Source organism: Magnolia sinica, chromosome 1 (assembly GCF_029962835.1).
Source record: "Magnolia sinica isolate HGM2019 chromosome 1, MsV1, whole genome shotgun sequence".
Taxonomy (NCBI): domain Eukaryota; kingdom Viridiplantae; phylum Streptophyta; class Magnoliopsida; order Magnoliales; family Magnoliaceae; genus Magnolia; species Magnolia sinica.
Window position 1 is genome coordinate 111,444,785 of NC_080573.1, and position 22,656 is coordinate 111,467,440.

At 40.4% G+C, this 22,656-nt stretch overlaps 1 protein-coding gene across 3 annotated transcripts in view; it reads right to left on the bottom strand.

Moving 5' to 3' along the window:
• LOC131254094 (ABC transporter I family member 6, chloroplastic) overlaps positions 1 to 22,656 on the bottom strand; it is a 45,915-nt gene that overhangs the window by 21,036 nt on the left and 2,223 nt on the right. For 2 of the 3 annotated variants that reach the window (XR_009175499.1, XM_058255113.1), the window contains exons 2-3: positions 11,179 to 11,229; positions 9,033 to 9,254 (exon numbers count right to left, since the gene is read on the bottom strand). Coding sequence is in view for 2 of the 3 variants with exons in the window: in XM_058255113.1 (XP_058111096.1) it covers positions 9,033 to 9,254; positions 11,179 to 11,229 (273 nt within the window). In the remaining variant the exon portion in view is untranslated. The remainder of the gene's footprint in view (positions 1 to 9,032; positions 9,255 to 11,178; positions 11,230 to 22,656) is intronic. The other variant, XM_058255119.1, reaches the window with a different exon arrangement.

A 22,656-nucleotide genomic window follows, 5' to 3' on the forward strand; every position in this document is an offset into this window, starting at 1 on the left:
TCTGCAAACAATATTAGAATTTTTCTTTTTTCTTTTTTTCAAAGAGGTAACAAATTTTATTAGAAGCATACAAAATGCATAAAAGAAAACAACCCGACACCACACCACAAAAAAAAAAAAAAAAGGAGGATATATGATGCAGGACAGTTAACCACTTGCTCTAAAAGCTCGAACTAATAGAGCATGGTGAATCAATTTCTTTATCTCATAGCCCAAGCCCCACATTGCATGGGTTAGGACCTCAGCTGAACCCCCCTCGTGGGCCCCGCTTCACATGGGTTTCGCTTCACACAAGCCACCTGCCTCACATGGGTAGGGCCCGCCTCACACAGGCCGCCCACCCTGAATCACCCTCGGTGAGGAGTCTCGAACACAAGACCTCTAGCTCTGATACCACTTTGATGCAGGACAATTAACCACTTGCTCTAAAAGCTCGAATTGATAAAGCATGGTGAATCAATCCCTTTATCTCATAGCCCAGGCCTCACATCACATGGGTTAGGAACTCAGCCGAACCCCCCTCCTAGGCCCCAATTCACATGGGTTTCGCTTCACATGAGCCACTCGCCTCACGCAGGCCGCCCACGCCGAGTGTGCCCTTGCATCCCACAAGCCACCCCACTTGAAAATGCCCCTGCATTAATATATTAGCATATTTTACGACCTCAACATAAGAAGCCCAACCCAAGATGCCACATTTAATTTCCCTAATGACCGCTTGAAGAAAATAGCTATTATGGAAACACCGTCTATTAAGATCCCCCCCCCCCCCCCCCCTAATATGAACCAAAACATACGCCGGAATAAGCAATCTACACAACTTTCCCTACTTTCCACAACCCTCCTCCATACTAGGCCCACAAGAGATCCGCAACCGACTTCGGCATCACCCAAGCAATATGAAAAGCATCCACGAAGTGATCCCATACCTTTCGAGCAAACGTGCAGTGAATGAAGAGGTGATTAATTGACGCCACATCTCCCATACACATCAAACAGATGTTGGGAAGGACAAGGGATCTTCTTTTTAAATTATATCAGATTACAAATATAGATTACACATCAAACAATATTTGGTTACTAGCCGATTAGCCCAAAATCAGTCACGGCAAGTTCATAGTAAGAAGAAGAGACCACCACATGTACCCTAGAAAGGCGAGGATTTTCTATTATTAGTAAATAATATATTGAGAAAAAGAATTATGTTAAAAATTTAGTCTCCCAAATACAATAATGCAAATGGTCGACACCAGATTTAGAAAAAAGCATCGTTCATTGGGTCTGCTTCCCTAAAGATGTGAGATGTGTTAGCTCAAAACTTGGACTTGCACTAAAGATACATCACAGAACTGTAGAGGGATGTATAACCGCTACAAGCCTGAAGATGATGAGTGTTGCATGTTTAGCAATGCACTGAAATAAACAAAAAACGCTCCTAGCATCTGCAATTTAACATTAGTGTAGAAAAATACGCAGATAAAACCAGTGTTTTAAGTATCGATACTATCGGCCGATATTATCGTTATTGGCCCCCAGCGAGACGAAACCCGTCCGATAACCCCCGGAAGATACAAAAAAACCAAAAATACAGATCTCGCACGATATATCGTCGATATCGCACGATATACACAAAATATCGTGAGATAACGCCGATATATTGCACGATAATGCCTAATATGGCAGATTTTTGCGTAGGACTGTATCCGCGCGACATACCACGACATTTTATCCGCATCCCATCCAGAAATTCCAAAATATATAGAAAAAAATCTATTACCTGTTCAATATGCCTAAGAGCGGAGCTTTCTACTAAATTTGGTGGGCCGTGGTCGACATTTCCGGGTCATAGGAGAGAAATCTGTCAATGTCCGAAGAAATCCAAGCGAAATCCTCTCTGAAATCTCAAGAAATCATTGTGAGATCTGAAATTTTCTGGATTTGGGCGAGATTTTAGGGTTCTGAAAGGCCGGAACCCTCTCTGCGTCGAAAAAAAGGGCGTCCAAGCCCTCTTTAAGTGATTTTGAGTTGGGTGGTGTACCGCACACCACCGAACTTATGTGTTGATGTCATCAAGTTCTGTGGATCCCATCATAAGGTATGCATTATATCCAAACTGTTCGTCCATTTGGCGAGCTCATCATAAGGCTTGAGCCGAAAAATAAGAGAGATCCATAGATCAAGTGGACCACACTGCAAACAACAGACAACAGTGGGAGATTGAACGTCTACCATTGAAACCCTTTTGAGGTCAGAAGTTTTGGATAAATATGATATTTATTTTTCCTCTTCATCCAGGTCTGTGTGACCTCATGAACAGATTGGATGGAAAATAAAAGTTATGGTGGGCCCTACGAATGTTTTAATAGTGAGAATCACTATCCCACTGCTAATTGTGGTGTGGTCCACTTGAGCTTTGGATATTACTTATTTTTGGGCTCATGATCTAAAATGATCTCTCCAAACGGTTGAACGATGTGGATATAATAAATATATTATTGTGGGCCCATATAACTTTGAATCTTGTCTGAGAGGAAGCGGATTGGCTGGTGTACCACACATCAGCTATGCAGCTAGCGGACGCGGATTGCGTACCACCCCCGCCCTTCCCTAGCTCCGAACGGGCAGGTCTGTGGGCGGGCCCACCGTGATGTATCTGTACATCCAAACCGTCAATCCCTTTTCTCATATTATTTTAAGGCATGAACACGAAAATGAGGCATATCCAATGCTCAAGTGGACCACACCAAATAATAAGCTTGGTTGCATTAAAATGCACTAAACATTAAATGTCAGTTGGATTAAATGCAAGAGTCATCTGTGGTGTGGTCCATTTGATCGTTGGATCTGCCTCATTTTTGTTTTGATGCCTTAAAATAATCTGCGAAAAGGAATAGACGGTTTGGATGTAGAGATACATCACGATGGGCCCGCCTGCCCACAGACCTGCCCATTCGGAGCTAGGGATGGGCAGGGGTAGTACGCAATCCGCGTCCGTAGTTGGAGTAGGTACGTTTCGTGCGAAGACAAGCGCTAACGCTCCTCTAGCTCCAAGTTATACAAACCGTTCAAAGGAGATCAAAGGTACATGGCCCCACAATTATGTATTTATTATATCCACACTGTTTATCCATTTTTAGAGACCATTTTAGAGTACTAACCAAAAAATGAATCATATCCAAAGATCAACTGGACCACACCACTAATAGTAGTGGAGATAAAGATTTTCACCTTTAAAAATTTTGTAGGACCCACCATAACGTTTATTTTCCATCCAATCTATTCATAAGGTCATAAAGACCTGGATGAAGAGGAAAAACAAATTTTATATTGATCCAAAACTTCCATGAACCTCTAAAGGGTTTCAATGGCAAACGTTCAATCCCCCCAATACTTTTTTCATTGTGGTCCACTTGATCGTTAGATCTATCTTATTTTTCGTCTCAAGTGGACTATACTCAAGGAAACTATGGTGGTTGAACACGGTACCATTAAAAACTTTTTAGGGTGCACCTTGATTTTCCCTATATTTTATTAGACACTTAATTTATTGATAACTTCACATAAGTTTGAATGAAGAGAAAAAACAATTATCAGCTTGATCTAACCTTTTGTGGCCCACTAATGGTCAATCATCATTGTTTCCTATGGTATGGTCCACCTGATTATTGGATCTGCTTCATTTTTTTTTTGGATAATGTCCTAAAATGATATGAAAAAACAGATAGATGGGGTGGATACTGAATATAGTTGTCTTAGTTCAATCGCACAGCGCATATCTTAGTACAATATACAAAGGTAACCTATTATGTCCATTTCTTTTTTGAGATTTTATGATTTATAGGTGTGTATGAGGGTCTTTTTAAATATTCCCTGAAGTTTCATTGAAAAATTCAACAATTTTCCCAATGTTTCCCCATGTTTCCCAAAAGTGCGATAAATTATGCGATACAAACGATATATCCCATGCGATAACCGATACGTATCTGTATCCCAAGGGTGCGATACATTGGGCGATACCGATATTTTGAACATTGGATAAAACAACATTATAGAAAAAAGCATCATGTTAAGGGCTTGGAGGCTAATCTAGGGGCTTGGCCATTTTTTGTTCTACTTGGACATATAGAGAAGCTTGTACATGGTAGAAGAGTGTAAAGACTTCTAGAATAGGCAAGAGAGTTGCAGAGAATTGTAGAGAGACTTGTAGTGAATTGTAGAAATGGTTAGATCGTGGTAGAGATGTGTAGAGAACTCTGGAAGTTCTAGGGGTCTCTAGTGAGATTTGGTAGCTAGGAGATGTGCGGAAGAGTCTAGAAAGATTCTGGAGTATTCCTATCCATTGGATAAATCCCACGTGCATAATTCCAACATTGGTGTTGTTAATAGACTGTGGTAGACGGTTACAATTATATGCGACCCACCTTGTATGTAGATGATGGCTATGAATGGTCTAATATGTCTTTCCCCTCTTACTTTTGAGTATGTGTTATAACTAAGTTTAGTCCTCATGTAATAACTTAAGCAGAGATGGTAGTTTTGTAATTTCACACATATTAGGAAAGTCCCAACAAAGTACGAGAGTAAGTGCATATGTCCAAATGTCCGCACCTATTGAGCTCTCTCTTTTGTCTCCACTTCTCGTCATCTTTTCTCTCTCTACATCTCCATCAACATGGTCTGAAAGCGGTAAGGTGAAACCCAAAATCATTTGAGGATTGATTTATGCAAATCCCTTCCATTCGTTATTCAACCACCAAATGGTGGGTTGTGTATTTGTTCCTCGTGAATGTGTGCGCTTCTTTTAAACCAATCGAGATGGTTCAAAGTGAGCCATCATGTACATCTACGGCCAGATTTGAAGATCAAGTGTTTCATGTAGAGATCGAAAATGTATGTGAAGGATTAGTCATATCCAAAACTGATTGGTAGATACCAGAGCACATGTGCTGAAGATCAACAAACTGCCTCTCTTTAAAGCATTTGTCTAGAATTGCATTCTCTTTTATTGCCTCTTGCTTCCATGCTCTTCTCGTCTTTTAAATGGGCACGAAGAGGAATGCAAAAGGTAGTTTCTTGATTTCATCGAAGTCAATGAACTCCCAAATAACAACAACCAAGCTAAATGGTGCAAACTATTTACAATGACTACATTGGTAGAAGTTTTTCTCATGGGAAAAGAAATTGAAGTATTTGAAGTAGCCAAAACCTGATGAAAAGTCTGAATAAGTGGTAGAGATTCCTCAAATTAGATCTTTGATATAGAATAGTATGAAACCGACCATTAGTGCTAATGTTATGTTCTTTAAAACAACAAAAGATATTTGGGAAACCTTAACAGATATGTAATCGGGCGGGAAAACATTTAACTCGGATACATGAATTATATCATAAGATCTTTGTGCTTCAACAAGGTGATAAGAGTGATGGAGAGTACTATTCAACCTTGTGAGGTTTTTTGAGACACTAGTGAGAGGAATTGTGTAGTTAAATTTCTCTCGTCTTCAATGTGCATCCATTATAGAATTTTGCAAGCCCAGATTCTTCAAGATAGTGAAGTTCTATCCATTATGGAATCATTTGCACGTATTCAATGTGCATCCAATGTAAACGCCACAAGGTAAGTTACCTTTGATCAATCTACACTTGTTTCTTCCTCTGGGGGAGGAGATGCAGTCGTCGTGGATGTAGTCATAGTGGATGATTTAGTGGTAAAGATTCAAGGGAGGTCATTTTGGTAGACAACTAATGCCTTAAACTTTGCTCAATCACTCTTCTAACATTTCATAGTGTGAATCACAAGTTTAATCCCACGATAGTTAGTGCAGCTTTCTTCCTTTATTCTTGTAACTATGTACCATGGTACTTTTCCTCCATTTTTTTGGCATTTTCTTCAATCTTACCATCTTGTTGAACAACTTTGTCAACCAAAATAAACCAATATCTTCCTTGCACTCCCAAGCTTCTATTAGTATATCTAGTCCTGGCAAGGTGTTCCATAACGGTAACGGTGGCAGTAACGGCCACCACTGTTACTTTTACGATACAGGGCATAACAGTCGGCCGTTACGGTTTCTCTTTTTATTTTTATTTTTATTTATTGAAACCCCCCCCCCCCCCCCCCGGCGAAAAACCTGTATCTGCCACGTAATGTTGATTAAAAAGTATGAAAAACTTGTATATGTCCCGTAATAAACCATTACGGGGCTATTATGTCCTTTAAAGGGAATGTAACGTGCCCTTAACGGCAATTACAGGTCATTTTTTTCCATAACAGCTGTTACGGCCATTACAACCCCGTAACATGTAACGGTTGCCACCGTTACCTCTATGTAACGGCCTTTACGGCCTCGTAACGACCTTTACGACACACCATAAGTCTTGGGGCCTTTCTAGTCATCATCTTTTTCAAAATTTCTTTCGCTTCAGATGTCCTAACCCTATGAAAGTATCTACGGCCTCTAGCCTCATTTGAGTTCATGATTCATTTTATTCCCTAGCTCTCGAAGTAATGCAGGGGCATTTTCACATCGGGCTCGAGTGGGGTGGCCTGTGGGATGAGGGGGCACACTCGGGGTGGGCGGCCCGCGGAACTCATGTGATTTGGGGCCCGTGTGAGGCGGAACCCATGGATTTGGGGCCCACGAGGAGGGTTCGGGCGAGGACCTAACCCATGGATGTGGAGCCTGGGCTATGAGATAAAGGGATTAATTCGCTATGCTCTATCAGTTCGAGTTTTTAGAACAAGTGGTTAATTGTCTTGTATCAAATTGGTATCGGAGCAGGAGGTCTCGTATTCGAGACTCTTCATCGGGGGTGATTAATGCAGGGGCATGTTCACACCGTGCTCGAGTGGGGTAGCTTGTGGGATGCAGGGGCACACTCAGGGTGGGCGGCCCACGGAACCCATGTGATTTGGGGCCCGTGTGAGGCGGGTGGCTTGTGTGAGGCGGAACCCATGGATTTGGGGCCCACGATGAGGGTTCGACCGAGAACCTAACCCATGAATGTGGGGCTTGGGCTATGAGATAAAAGGATTAATTCACCATGCTCTATCAATTCAAGCTTTTAGAGCAAGTGGTTAATTGTCCTACATCACAGAGTGACCGTCATTTAACGAGTTATGGAAAGAGCATCACCCTTAATCCTGTCATCCTTTCCCAATATCCTTTGGTCATCGCTTAAGCATCTAACATGATGTAGGCAGTGTTTTAAATATCGACGATAACAGGTGATATATCCCACGATATACTTGTATCCCACCTATGCGATGCGAAACGCACAGGTAATGCTGATATATCCCACCTATTCAACTAGTGAGCATTTTCGGTTTTCGATCCATGTTTTTGTTGTAAATCACGTTAAACCAATGTCAAATGATTACAAATTTATGATTCTTCATGTTTTCCATGAAAAATTATGGATTTAGAACTTCGATTTTGAGATTTGGGGGAGATGGGTCAAGTTGCAAAAATTTGATAAAAATTGAAATTTCTCAATTTCTCGCAAATCAGTTGCAATCATTGTATCCAAACACAAAATTAAACATGTATGTAGCCTGATCTAGTGATTCTTCTTTTGCTTTTGAATGTATTGCTTATGTTTTCATACATGTCTTCTTATGTTTATAAATTATATGAATAGACTTTGAATAGACTTACATCAGTTCAATTGAAAAGCACATATATTAAGACCCCATACAAAGGAAACCCCTATTATGTGCAGTTTTTTGAAATGTTTTGATTTCTAAGTGTGTATATCAATGTCTTTTTCAACAATCTCTGAAGTTTCATTGAAAAAATTGACCAATTTCCCAATGTTCCCATGTTTCCCAACAACAGCAATATATTACGTGATACAACTGATATATCCCATGCGATAACTGATATGTATCCGTATCCCAGGGTTGCAATACATTATGCGATAAGGATATTTAAAACATTGGATGTAGGTCCTTACCCTTTCTCTCATTTTTGCAAGTTCGAAGACATTTCTTACATTCTCTTGTACCCAATCTATTATATAGATCACCATGTGCTTTAAGTTTAGCCTCATTACTTTCTTAGGGTTCTTTTTGGCATTTATATGTTCTTCTAAGTTTTACTTGTTTCTCATCCTTTATCTGGCCTTGAAACATGATCCTCATTAATAGCCTTTTGGACCTCATCATTCTACCACCAAGTTTCCTTATGAGCATCTTTTCCCTTTAGATACTTTGAAAACTTCTTTTGTCACTTTCTTAATGCACTTTGCCATCTCATTCCACATAACATCAACTTCTTCCTCAACATCCAACTTTCCTCTTCCCATTAATTTATTACAAAATAACATTGTTTTCTCTCATTTTAACTCCACCACCTTGCTTTTAGACAACTATTAATTTCACTCACTCTCTTCCATCTCTTAAAACATGTTGATCAAACTCTCCTAGTATAACTTTACAATATTTACATATCGATCGTTCTATCTTCCCAAGTAGAAAGAATTCTACTTGACTTGTATATGATTCACTTTTAAAGGTTATTATAACTTCTCTCGTTTCAGAATATGTGTTTTGTACGCCATAAAAAAAATCAAGGATAATGTCCCTCCTCTCATTTTTTTTTTCCCAAAATCATATCCTCCATGCACCATTTCATATCCACCACTAGCTTTTCCTACATGACCATTTAAGTCTTCTCGTGTGTGTGTGTGTGTGTGTGTGTGTGTGTGGTAGCATGGATGCTTCCAAAGCAGGTAAGGTTACAAGTTAAGACAACAAGGTTCATATAAATATGCTCTCTCCATTTGGAATTCCTTGAATTAATCTGTCCATGTCCTCCAAAAACTGTTTACTTATCCTATCCTCTAACCCTACCTACAGAAAATTCACCCCTTAAATCTTGTGTCTACCACTATCACCGTCCGATTTTTATTTTCTTTCCTATATACTAAAAGAACTAGTTTTCATGAATGTAATGAAATAACAATATTCTCCATGAAAACTAATAAACATAAGAGAGACCTTATGGGAAAGGCTGTGAAAGAATCTAAACCTCGATAGGACCGAGCTCTGGTAGGCCACGGTTTGTTCTTCGAGAATTGTATGCCATGCGCAGAAAGTCCATATTGCTTACACCTGGGATCTCAACAGGGGACTGGAAGCTCATAAAAATCCCTGCATGGGACCTTTCTTCTGGGTCCATGTCAAGCAAGTTTTCACCTTTAAAAACAACACTACCCCCTGTGACTTCATAATCTGGATGGCCGACAAGAACCTGTAATGAAGAAGGTTTCATTTAGAACAATGGCATGAAAGTGGGGACTAGTCTAAATTTGTAAGACAAGTTATGCAAATGAGGAGACCCATATTCAAATTATTTTCAAATTAAAGAGAATCTAATAGAATATGAAGCTAGAACAGCACAAGAGTTTCACAAGGTTAAGAGCAGAACTTCATTCCTAATAATAATTGTGAAACATCACATAATTAGTAACCTATTTAACAGACCAAAGCTCAAGCATTCTAACAACCCTAGACACAAAATTGAACCTAACAGAATATTCACATCCTCCAAAAAGTTAGCATAGAAATGACACCAGTTGTAAAATCATCGCCAAGTACAGGCACCTCCTGTTTGGATTGGTTGAAAGGAAAGGTCATTGCCTAAGTATCCTTGTTTGTGAAACTTCTTTTTTTGTAGGAAAGGCATTTTCCCATGGCAGGAATTTTTCTAGGAAATGATTCAGTTATTTTCTCACCTCCACCCCTACCAAACGACATTTCCCACATCCATCCCCAAATGTGAGATGCTTGAAGTCTGAAGATGAACGGTACCACACTGGTACATTGGTAAATGCAGGATGCTCAAAGTCTGAAGATGGACGGTACCACCTTCCATCTTTGCTTGCCAGCACATGCAATGTCTACCAATGTGACACATGTTCCACCATCCATCCTTAAGAGCCTCATGTGTCACTGACTCACTGTACATCTTCAAGTGCCCCTCACATGCATGTGCCAACATTCCAATCCTCCGTCTTCATGCACCCAATTGTTCCACATGTGCCACATGCCAATGTCCCACATGTGCTAGATGTACCACCATCCATCTTCAAGCGTTCCATATGTGCGTTGTGCCACATGAAACATATAGGGCTGTCAACGGGCTGGGGTTGGGAGGTTGGCTTTGTATCGGATTTTGAATTGTTCGGGCTGGGCAAATTTAAAATTTTGATTTTGTCAAGCCCAATGACAGCCCTAGGCACATAGCACCAACTACCAAGTATATGTGCCATGGAAAGTATTGTTTTGCCAAACAATATACTTCAAAATGGGCCCCAATTTTTATAGATTTTTTTTTAATTATTTTTTAAATCGAGTAGCAGAAATTTCTTTTCTTTTCCATCAGTTCCTCCCTTTACTTTCCCTTGGAAACAAGATTTCCTTTCTTTTCTTTTTCATCAATTCCTTTTCCTTTATTTTCCCTTGGAAATATTTCCTTTACTGACCTTGAATCCAAACAGCCCTAATTGAATGCAAAGAGAAAGAGAGAGAGAGAGAGAGAGAGAGAGAGAGAGAGAGAGAGAGAGAGAGGATAAATCGTGATTGTTTTGATTTTTATTTTTATTTTTAAAGGTAATATTAGTTGCAAAATTTTGACGATTTAGAAATATATATATATCGCAATAATGAAGGGTGCCAATGTAATGTTGCAAAGCATTCACATTATAGAAATACTGAAGGTGACCTCGAAATCTATTACACAACTAGAAAGCATGCTACAGGTGGGTGATATTGATGTCATTGTGTTGAAAAACACAGTATTTTAGAAACCTGTAGAGAGCATGTTTTCAACAGTGAGCAATATTGACTGAGATCCTTTCTAATCATAGTCCCAACACCATGGGGATAACATGTTCACAACAACAGAAAGTACACAATGCTCAAGCACAATATAATGCCTTTTACAATAATCATTAAGGAAAAAGAAAATCATGATGCCTCTTACAACTGATGGATTGAATAGGAACATCATCAAAGTGAAACACACCATGCAAAACCAGAAAGGAACCACATCCAAAAGAATCAAGTCAACTGGAAATCTGCTTCACCACAAATTGCTGCCAATAAAAACATGGACATCCTTTTGATTGTAACACTACAAAACTAAAATATTCAAGTAATTATAAATCACTTGCCTTTGAAAATGTGCTCTTCCCAGAACCATTCTTCCCCATGATAGCATGGACCTACTAAATATGAAAGAAAAAATAATAAATTAAATAATAAAACAAATGGGAAAGAAGAAAATATACATGGAAGTAGAACTATACCATTACAAAACCACACATACATAAACAAGTGATAAACGGAGAATAAATGAGACCAATGAGGCCAATTTATGAGCAATACAGATTGCTCATTATTAGCCACGCCGACACTCATTTCAAATTCTGGAAAAATTAAAAATTAAAAGAGAGAGAGAGAGAGAGAGAGAGAGAGAGAGAGAGAGAAGAAAAAGGAAAAAGCAAGTCACAAACACCTCACAATTGTAGTTCGTTGGTCCTCCGCTGCACATGGAGCCCCTTCCCAGTGATTTGGACTATTAATCGTTTAGGCCTCACCCTAGATGACTCACATTGCAAAATATCCAACCAATTGAGCTACCTGGTGGGCCCCACAAAGTCCTCCCCAAAACAATCAATCGTTTGCATGTAACAAGCAAAAATCCATAATTTGGATGGATATATTGTCCGGTCAGTCCAAATTTGCACGTCCATGATTGGCCTCATGCATCTTAATACCTATGATCACACCATATTAATATAACCAAAAGTAGAACATAAACCTATTTGTAAAAATGATCCTAACCATTAAAAAAAATGGACTTGAATGGAATCCTTTTACTAACCTCTGAAATTATCTGTCCATAGATCTAAGGGCTAGGATTTCCTGCGCCAACTCATTCCTTGACCATGGCCTACTCATGACGGTAAGGATCATCCATATGCATGTCCTAACTAGCAGCCTATGATTTCACTTCAGCCCGCAGACAACAAGATTAGGCCCAAAAGTAGAAAGGATGGGTGTATTTATTGATCAGAGTGGGTGCCAACGACAATTCATTTCCCTTCATCAAATCAATCAAGAATTAAATGTTACTTCAACAACAAGACGAATTCCACTCACTTACAGATGGATTAGTACTTATTGGGGCTGTTCAGATCCGAGGATAACTGGTTCAGCTAAAATTTAACTGGCTTGCTATTAATTAACCATATTTGGTAAACTAATGGGAAATGGAAAAGTTTTTTCCTTGGTTAAAATTTTACCCCCAAAAGGCTCACTTCTCTGTTAAAATATTTCTCCACAAAAGTGGTTTTTCTTTTTCGCTGGTTAAAGTTTTTATCTTCTTTCTTTCCTCAATGTTAATTTCACAACACCACCACCATTCATCAACCCCTAGCAATCAACATTGTGCCTCAACATCTGGCTGGCAACCAGAGTCCGGTATCCCTCCCCATCCAGCCAGTGATTGGGATGATGATAATGATGAGGATGAAAGTGGTGATGGTGGGGATGATGATGATGATGATGATGACGACGACGACATTAATCGTGGTGGTGGTGTGGTGGTGGTGATGAACAACCCAACCCATTTAGGGTTTCAAGGGCATTTTTGTAATAGATCATGAATGGAGTACACTTATTGAACAGCATGGATCTTGCACCAAAGTATGTAGCCAGGCCCTGGCCTGTCATCCTGCCCAGGCGAGGCCCGAGCTAGGTTTGGTTTGCACATCAAGCTTGGACATATTCTAATCCCAGCCTGGCCAATTGACAGCCTAATGCTGATAGGAATGATGATGACAAAAAGAGGATGATGGTGATGATATTTGCCAAACTATTATTATGATGTTGATGATATTCACACAAATTGATTGTTCACTCGCATTCACAAGTGGCAAAGATGTAAGCTCAAAATTAAATCATCAAAATGGTAGACCCCACTTTAGATGATGATGTAGGCACCATGTAGACCAAATTGATCTCCGTTGTTGATTGTTAGGCAACATGTGATCTTGTCACACAAAACCCACATTACCAAACCAACGAAGAACTAAGCCTTTGCTCCCGGTGGACTATTCATTCCCTCAATTGCAAGCCCCGTGGGCCCTACTTCTTAGCATGTCCTTCTGAGGGCATCCTCAGGTGGGCCACAAACACCCTACACATGCAATTGGAACATTGCACCTACACGCATAAGAGTCACATGGGTTAATAGTATGGAACGTGTTGAAACTACCCCAACATCCAATGTTACAAGAGTATCCCACACTCCCCTACATGATGGGTGTTATCTTTCCAGCCTTCAGCTGTTGTTATCTCCTATTGTTAGGCATTTCAAGTTGTTCTCTAACGTCCAAATAAAGTGCACTCGATATTCATCAAGAAGGTAGTTGTTGTTTACGTTTCAAGAGTCTTATGTGTTGTGGAGTAGAGACGTGGAGACGTTTCCTACTGGGAAACATTGTCTCTCACTAACATCTTATGTTTTGTGTTGGTGAATCCTAGTTCCTCTAGGATTTTGCCACCTACTCTCTTTCCTCTTGTGTTTTCTAAATATGGGAAACGTGTGTAGAGAGAGGTATTCCATTAATTCATCTTCTGAGGTATTCCTTGGTGTGAGATTCATTGTATGGGTGGGGGAGAGGTAAGCCTTATATTTTTGTTTCTCGTGTTTCTAATGAAGAAGAAAGCTCTGTGTTGTTATCCCATGGAGTACGCATAATATTAAACCATGTAAATTCATGTGCCTCTTGTCTCTTGTTTTGGTTTGGCCCTTTTATTGTGTGTTTTGGCCTTGCCTATATTGTTCACATGTGGGCGTTTTTTCCACAACAATTGGTATCAGAGACAAAGGCTGAGAAGCCTTTTAGTACGAGATCAGTGTTGGCATTTGTTTTACAATTGTGTTTCAGATGGTTGGATCGAGTTCTACTAAATTCAAGGTGCTGAAGTTCGACAGATCCAATTATGCGTTATGAGTGAAAGATACCTCGTTTCAACACTAAGGTCTTGGTATCTATTCCCTTGTGGGGGTGGCTAACAGTGAAGTGTGAACTGACAGTGTTGTGTACTAACAAGCTAACCCATATATGCGTTATGGAAAGTGAAGATGAACGCGATGTTGGAGAAGGAAGGATGTGTAATTGCAATTAAAACAAAAAAAAAAACAAAAAACAAAAAAAGGCCTATAGAGATGAAAGATGAAGTATTTGAGGAGAAAAAACAATTAGCCATGGCAGACCTTCTTGCATTGGATGATTAAGTTTTATTCAACATGCCCGATCAAATTGATGCAAAAGGTTTGTGGGACAAATTGTGAAACCTATATGAAGGGAAATCAATGTCAAACAAGATATTTCTCCGACGGCAACTATACAACTTGAAGATGAAGGAAGAGTCCTCTTTGCAAGAACACCTTAATGGATTTAATACCTTGATTAGCAAATTGACGGCGATCAATGTGAAGATTGACAATGAAGAAAAGGTTGCACTTCTACTTTGTTCAATACCAGATTCGTGGGGTGGTTTGATTATGAATCTCAACAACGGTCCATATCTCACTGTGTCCACATTGCTTACTGAAGAATCTCAAAAAAAAAAAAAAAGCATGGAGAATCTTCTAGTGATGCTATGATGGTCAGAGGAAGATTTACCAAAAAGGTTACTGGTGGGAGAGATCAGACAAGATCCAAGTCAAAAGGTCACAAGACAGGTAAGTGTTGGAATGGCAGAACGAAGGGTTTTGAGAGTTAGGGATTGGGATTTTTTGGGAATTAGGGATGTAGGGATTCGGTAGGGTTTGGATGGGAATCAATGAGGAAAGGTACCAAAAGGGGGCCCACACGTGGCAGCCCATACGGATGCACGCAGGCACGTGTCCACGTATGGTTGGGTAGGGGAAAAGAGAAAGGAGGATTAGGTTGGGTTTTGATGGGTTTAGAAGACATGTAAGGGAAAGGGAAGAAGAAAAGTGAAGAAATGGTGTACCTTGTTGAAGAAGAGAAAGTGGAAGAAATACACCTTGGAGGAATCCACCACCAAGCAAGGTTCTACCCTTCCACAATTCGATTGGAAGGAAGGGTTTCCACCAGACACCTTGAAGAGAACTGTAACTTAGTTCCCATCATGTGCCATAGAGTTTTCCAAAAATAACTCATAAACCGCACATCTTGATCTAACACAATGGTTTTCGGCAAACCATGCAGACGAACTACCTCCCCAAAGAATATCTTAGCCACGTTAGTGGCATCAGACATTTTAGAACATGGGAGGAAGTGAGCCATTTTCGAAAAATGAAATCATTTTTTTAATCGTCTTAAGGAGCCCAAGCATGAAACTGATGTTAATATCAACCCATGGGGCGTGGGGGACTGGTAAATGTGTATATAAACCGGTGTTCTGCTTCCCCTGCTTTGCAAGCTGACAAGTCCTACATCCCTATAAAGTTAGCAATATCTCGCTTGAGACTTGGCCAATAAAAATGCCCCTATACAAGGGCAATAATCTCGTCACACCCAAAATGACCAGCTATCCTTCCAGCATGAAGCCCCCAGACAAGAAAGTCACGGAGGGACATATAGGGTATATACTAATACAATCTATCAACTCTAAACAAAAACTCACTGACAAGGACAAACTCACTACTACCCCTAGACTAACCATCTAAAAACGATGTGTACACCTCCCTAAAATCTAGGCAACTGGGATAATCTTCCTTTAATCATTCAAACCCGATGACTTCGATGTTCATGGATTGGAGTAACGCAACCCTACAACTCAATGCATCAGTAGGTTTATTCTCAACCACAGCCTTGTGCTTCAACACAAAAGTGTACTCTTGAAGAAATTGGACCCACTTGGTATACCTCGGATTCAACTTCTTTTGCGAGTTGAGATAGTGCAAAGCCTCATGGTCAAATAATAAAACAAACTCTTGCGGCAATAAATAATGTCGACAATGGCGCAAAGACTGCACTACCACATAAAAGCTCTTATCATAGGTAGAATATTTTTGTTTCGATTCATTCAACTTCTCGCTAAAGAAAGTAACATGGTGCCCTTCTTGACTAAGCACTCCACCTATACGGCTATACCCACACTAGACACATCACAAGCAACCTCAAAAGCCTTAGAAAAATCCGAAAGTCAAATGGCAGGAGCTTGACTTTGATCTCCTTGAATGCCCTAGAGGCTGCTTTAGTCCATTGGAACTCCCTCTTTTTTATGCAATCGGTAATGAGAGCCATGATGGAACTAAACCCTCTAATGAACTGCCCATAAAAGGTGGCTAAGCCGTGAAAGCTACGCACCTCATGAATATTACGCAGCTCAGGCCAACTGACTATGGCTTTGACTTTCTCGAGATCCACAAGCATGCCCTCAGATAACACGATAAAACCAAACAATATGACACTAATAGACAAAAAAACGAATACTTCTTGAGGTTGGCATACAACTTCTCTGCCCTAAGGATCCACACATTTGCCTCAAATAGTGGAAGTGTTGTTACTTAGTCATGCTATAAGTAAGGATGTCATCATAGTACACGACTAGGAACTACCCCATGAAGGGTCTCAACACCTGAGCCATCAACCGCATAAATGTACTTGGGGCATTGGTCAACCCAAAAGGCATGACTAGCCACTCATATAACCCATCCTTCGTCTTGAAGGCAATTTTCCATTCATCACCTGGGCGAATACGGATCTGGTGATACCTACTCTTGAGGTCTATTTTGGAGAAAATTGTGGCATTGGCTATCATGTCCAATATCGTCAAGACGATGTATAGGAAACTGGTACATAACGGTAATCATGTTGATGGTTCTGTTATCCACACACATACGCCACGTGCTATCCTTCTTGGGCGTTAGAAGGGCAAGCACGACACATGGACTCATGCTCTCCTGAATAAACCCTTTCTTAAGAAGCTCATCAACTTGCTTCTTGAGTTTTGCATGCTCCGTGGGGTTCATTCTGTAACGAGTAGAGCTGGGCATCAGACCGAGCTGGATCGGATTCGGTCCAACTCGACCCAGTCTGAAATGTAACTGACCTGATCCGAACCCGATTCGATCCGGGACCGGGTCCGGGACACAGGACTCAAACCAATCCGACACATGGTTGGCCTGACCCGAACCGAGTCCGACTCGGTCAGGGAAACCGAGTCGGATCGGATTGGATACGATTCGGATTGGCTTTTTTTAATGGTGAAAATTATTATCCTCGCTACTATTTTTAGTGTGGTCCATTTGAGCTTTAGATATGATTCGGTTTTTTTCCAAATGCTCTAAAATGATCACGAAAAATGATAGACGGTATGGATATAATAAATACTTCATTGTGAGGCCCATATGATGATAATCTCATTTGAGCGGAAACCCGATTGGCAACTCCCCTGCCACACCAGCCCCGTGGCTGGTGGTCGGTGCTCTGTGGGACCCACCATGATGTGTGGTTTTAATCCATTCCATTCATCCATTTTTAAATATCATTTTAGCACTTGACCCAAAATATGAGAGGGATATAAATCTCAGGTGGACCACACCACAGGAAAACAATAGTGATTGGATCTCCACAATTAAAATCCTCCTAATGCCCAATGTACTATTTCTTTGAAATCCAATCTGTTGATTAGGTCATAAAGGTCCAGATGAATGGAAAAAATAAAAAATAGATTGATCCAAAACTTTTATGGCACCCAAAAGTTTTTTAATGGTCAACGCTCATTCAACACTGTTTCCTGTAATGTGTTCCACTTGAGATTTGGATAAACCTCATTTTTTGTCTCACACCATAAAATGACCTAGAAAAATAGATGGAAAGCATGGATGAAACACATACATCATTTTGTGGCCCAAAGACCACCAACCACTCCATTCCCAATTGAGCCGTTCGTACAACTCGGAGCTCGAGGCGCTACAGGCTTTACGTGTACAGCACGGCGTGCAGCATACCATGCACAAAAGTGCCAACATTGCTGCCTTTATGTTAGCAAGTTATGTGGATCTGATCATGGAACATTTGTTATATCCAAACCGTCCATCCATTTGGCGAGCTAGTTTTAGGGCTTGAAACAAAATATAAGGTAGATCTAACCATTAGGTGGACCACACTGAAAAAAGCAGTGGGGATTGAACATCTACCATTGAAAGCCTTTTTGGGGTCACAAGCCTCGCAAAAGTTTTGGATCAATTTGAAATTTGTTGTGCCTCTTAATTTAGGTCTTTGTGACCTTATGAACAGATTGGATGGAAAATAAACGTTATGGTGGGCCCTACAAATTGTTTATTGGTGAAAATCATTATCTCCGCTGCTATTTGTGGTGTGGTCCACGTGATCTTTGGATATGATCCAGTTTTTTGGATAATGTTCTAAAATAATCTGTAAAAATAAATGAACGGTGTAGATATGATAAATACATCACTATGGGGCCCATTTAACTTTGATCTCCTTTGAACCGTTGGTACAACTTGGAGCTCTAGGGAACGTCAGTGCTCGTCTTCGCACAACCACGCATCTCCAGCTATAAGCTATAACCTATAGCCTAGATAGCTATCTTATCCTGCAACAGCTATACAGCAGTGTATATGGTACACCAGCAAACCTCTTCTTAGTATACTAACTAGACTCTGTTGGGGCCCACTGTGAATGCATGTGGTTTATCCACGCCGTCCATTCGTTTTTCCAGATCATTTCAGTGGTTGAACCCAAAATTGATGCATATCCAAAGCTCTAATTGGACCATACCATTGGAAAAGCAGTAGAATTACTGATAAGAACCACTCCGAAACGGGTCGGATCGGGACGGTCCGGATCCATTCGGATCGGTCCGGATTGACCGTAACCCAATCTCGATCCAAAAACTGTCGGATCTGAATGGCCCTACCCGATCCGCACCGATCCAGGCCGTCGGTTCGGTTCGAAATGGGTTGGATTGGGTCTAATCAACCAGATCGGATCAGATCTGCCCAGCTCTAGTAACGAGGAAGGTTTGTGAGATTCGACTCGGGGACAAGATCAATAGCATGATGGATGTCCCTCATAGGTGGAAGTTCATCCGGGAGGTTGTCAAGAAAGACATCATTGAACTCCTCCATCACCGAAATCACCTCACTAGGCAACTCTACACCAACCTAGCAGGTAGCCTCTCTAGTCACGAGGGCATACACCTTCGAATCCTCCCTGGTCTCTCTTTCAAATTCTTTTGCATTAATGATGTGAAGAAAATTTAGTCTTGGACTTCCTCCAAGTTCAAAGATCACCCTTCTTGGTGGTCTCCTTCTTTTCCGATATGCTCTTGGGTGGAAGAGGACTCAATCTAATTTTCCTGCACTGAAACATGAATGTACAAATATTTAAGTAACCAAATATTGTAATGTCCAAGCCAAATAATCAGGGCCTACCCAAGATGATGTGGCCAACATCCATGGGAACCACATCACACCACAGTGAATCCTTATACGACCCAAACTGGATGGGGATACAACATCGCTATGAGACCAGAATGGAGGACTCATCAACCCACGGCACTCTATAGGGTTGAGGGTGAGACTCGGCTTTCAAGCTCAGTCGACTCACAGTGTTAGTAGAAACCATGTTGGCACAGCTGCCACTGTCCACGATCACTTTACAATTCTTTTCTCCACACTTGGTATAAGTGTAAAAGATCGTGTTCCTACGCTAATCATCATTTTCTTTAGCTTGGGCAAAGGCGCATCTGACCACTGTGAGAGTGTGGGTCTCCTGCTCACCAAACCCTTCATCACTGGCACCAATATCAAGCTCATGTTCCTCTACATTCTAATTGCCCTCGGCATCCTCATCTGCCTCATCTATCATAAGAGCTTTACCTCTTTCTTTGTTTGGGTATTACTTTGCGAGGTGACCATAACCATTGCAACGGAAACATTGCATATCCTCACTTCCCTTCGAACTAGTACTAACAAGACCCTTACATTTAACATCTCTATTATAGGTGAGAGCACCAGTTGGGGCTTTAGTCTGGCTCCCAGGGTTAATTTTGGCTCCTTGAGGAGCAACCCTGCCACTGGAATCACGAGACCGAAACCGCTTCATGGTCGGTTGCACTAAGTATCGTTCAAGCTCCTCTACTCTATGGTAAGCCTCCTCTAGTTTACCAACATCATGAAAGATGAGCTCACGCCTAATCTCAGGGCGCAGGCCCATCCTAAAATGAGATAAGGTCATAGCAGGGGACTCATCGACACCACATCGCATCATGTACTTCTCGAATCTCTCGATGTAATCCGATACAGGCATTGACCCTTACCTTAAGGACTACCACTAATCCAAAAGGGGATCACGGTAGGAGAGCAGAACGTATTTTTCTCTAAGAAGTTCTTTCATCTCAACCCATGATGTAATGGGTTCATCTCCACGTTGCTCTGCCTTTTACTCTGTATTGGTCCAGAATAGCTTGGCTTGACCCATTAACTTCATCTTAGTAAACCTCGCTCGACGTCCTCAGGGTTGCAACGATCCCGCAACTCTCTACAAAGCGCGTGAGCGCGCAGTGCTACATGACCTACTCCCTAAACAAAGTTCATATTACGACCCCTAATGGGTTCTACTAGGACTGGACCATGTTCAACTGGGTCCTCATCCATTGGCTCTCCTGCCTAATATTGGTGGTCTTCCCCGGTGACAGGGGTATGGTGAAATATAGCCTTTAGCCACATGATATGCTAGTTGTTGGCAATCAATTGTGCAGCAGTGGTCCTATTGTGCATCTCAATGGCCATCAGACGCCGGTTAATCTTTTCGAGAGCCTCGGAAATTGGATTCGGGTTCATGGTAGGGAACAGACCAAACTCCAACCCACCCACCCCCCTGCTTTTATATTAAAACTTTTTTAAAATTACAAATATGCCACTCATTTAAGTGACGTGGCCCATCATCTAAAAAAGCAAACTAAAACACTTACCATCAATCTTAACCATCAAATAAATCTTAAAAATAACAAAATAAAAAAACATAAATAAAACAATATCAGAGTCTAAGGGAACCAGATTTAAAAGATCTAGTGGCCCGATGGCCTAATCGACAAGATCCAACGGTCAAATCGACACGGAATAAAAACTCTATGACTAAATTCTCTCCTAAACAGCCCACATGTATCGTCCCTAAGTGGGGTCTTCCTGATGCACGTCTAATGCATGTGGGATCTTCAAAGTAGCCCGAAGGGCCCCATCTGGAGCTCGTCTCCCATCCACAAAGAGAGCTACTCTGATGTGAGTGGTCACCTCTATCTCTGGTACACCCAAGTAGGTCATCTGATGTCCCCATCAAAACTAGTCTTCAAATGGGAGAATGTTGTGGTGGTGGAGTGGAGACGTCTCCTACTAGGAAATAGTCTCTCTCTATCATCTTATGTTTCGTGTTGGTGAATCCTAGTTCCTCAATTTTGCCACATGCTCTCTTTCCTCTTGTGTTTTCTAAATAAGGGAAATCTGTGGAGAGGGAGGTACTCCATTAGTTTATCTTATGGGGTATTTCTTAGTGTGGGATTCCTTGTAAAGGTAGGAAAGAGGTAAGCCTTGTATTTTTGTTTTTCTTGTTTATAGTAAAGAAGAAAGCTCAGTGTTGCTACCTCATGAAGTAGGCATATTGTCAAACCACGTAAATCTTTATGCCTCGTCTCTCATTTTGGCTTTGCACTTCTATTTTGTGTTTTGGCCTCGCCTACATTGATCACGTGTGAGCATTTTTCCGCAACACTATGTTCATGTGATTTGCTATTTAATTTAATAAGTTGTCTTTATTTGCTGATTTATATTGGTTGATAGAACTAGGAGTATAATTTTCATTGGCTGGTTACGTAGAAGATAGTATTTGATTGGTTAATTGAGATTTAGGATAGATTAATTGGGTGAGGTGACTTGGTGCCCAAGTTGGCATTGCAAATAGGATCATAGAAGTGATTAATAAAAGCACCTTTCGTGAATGAGGAAAATAGTTTTTTTTTTTTTGGGGGGGATGATTTATTTCAATTCTTTTTTCTTTTCTTTGTTTCAATTCATGTTGAAAAGAAGGGACATTCATGCCCTCTTTCAATTATTAATTGGGTACAAAAACTTATTCACTGAGATACGAACATAGTTTACATTTTTGTTTCGTGATATTTCATTTGCATATATATATATATATATATATATATATATATATATATATATATATATATATATATATATATATATATATATATATATATATATATCGTTTGCATGCATTTGTGTCTATTCTCATGTTGTGTCATTGGATGGTTGATTGTTTGACATCATTTGAGATCGCATTACATGGATCATAAACCAAGAAATAAAGTAAAATTATTCTTAAATGATAGATTCATGGACATGTGACCGACGATGTTTTCGATATTTAATTTCAATTATAAATACCGCATTTTTTTCCAGACATAGTTCAAAAATTGTTCTAGATTAGCAAAATTTTCAACAAACTAAGATAAAGTTTGTAAGGAAATAGAAGTTTTTTACTATACTTTTTAGCTCTAGCCTTATTTTTAACCAGATTCAAAATGGCTCATGTATTCAAGCAGCCCCATAGTCACAAATATAGATTAGTGTT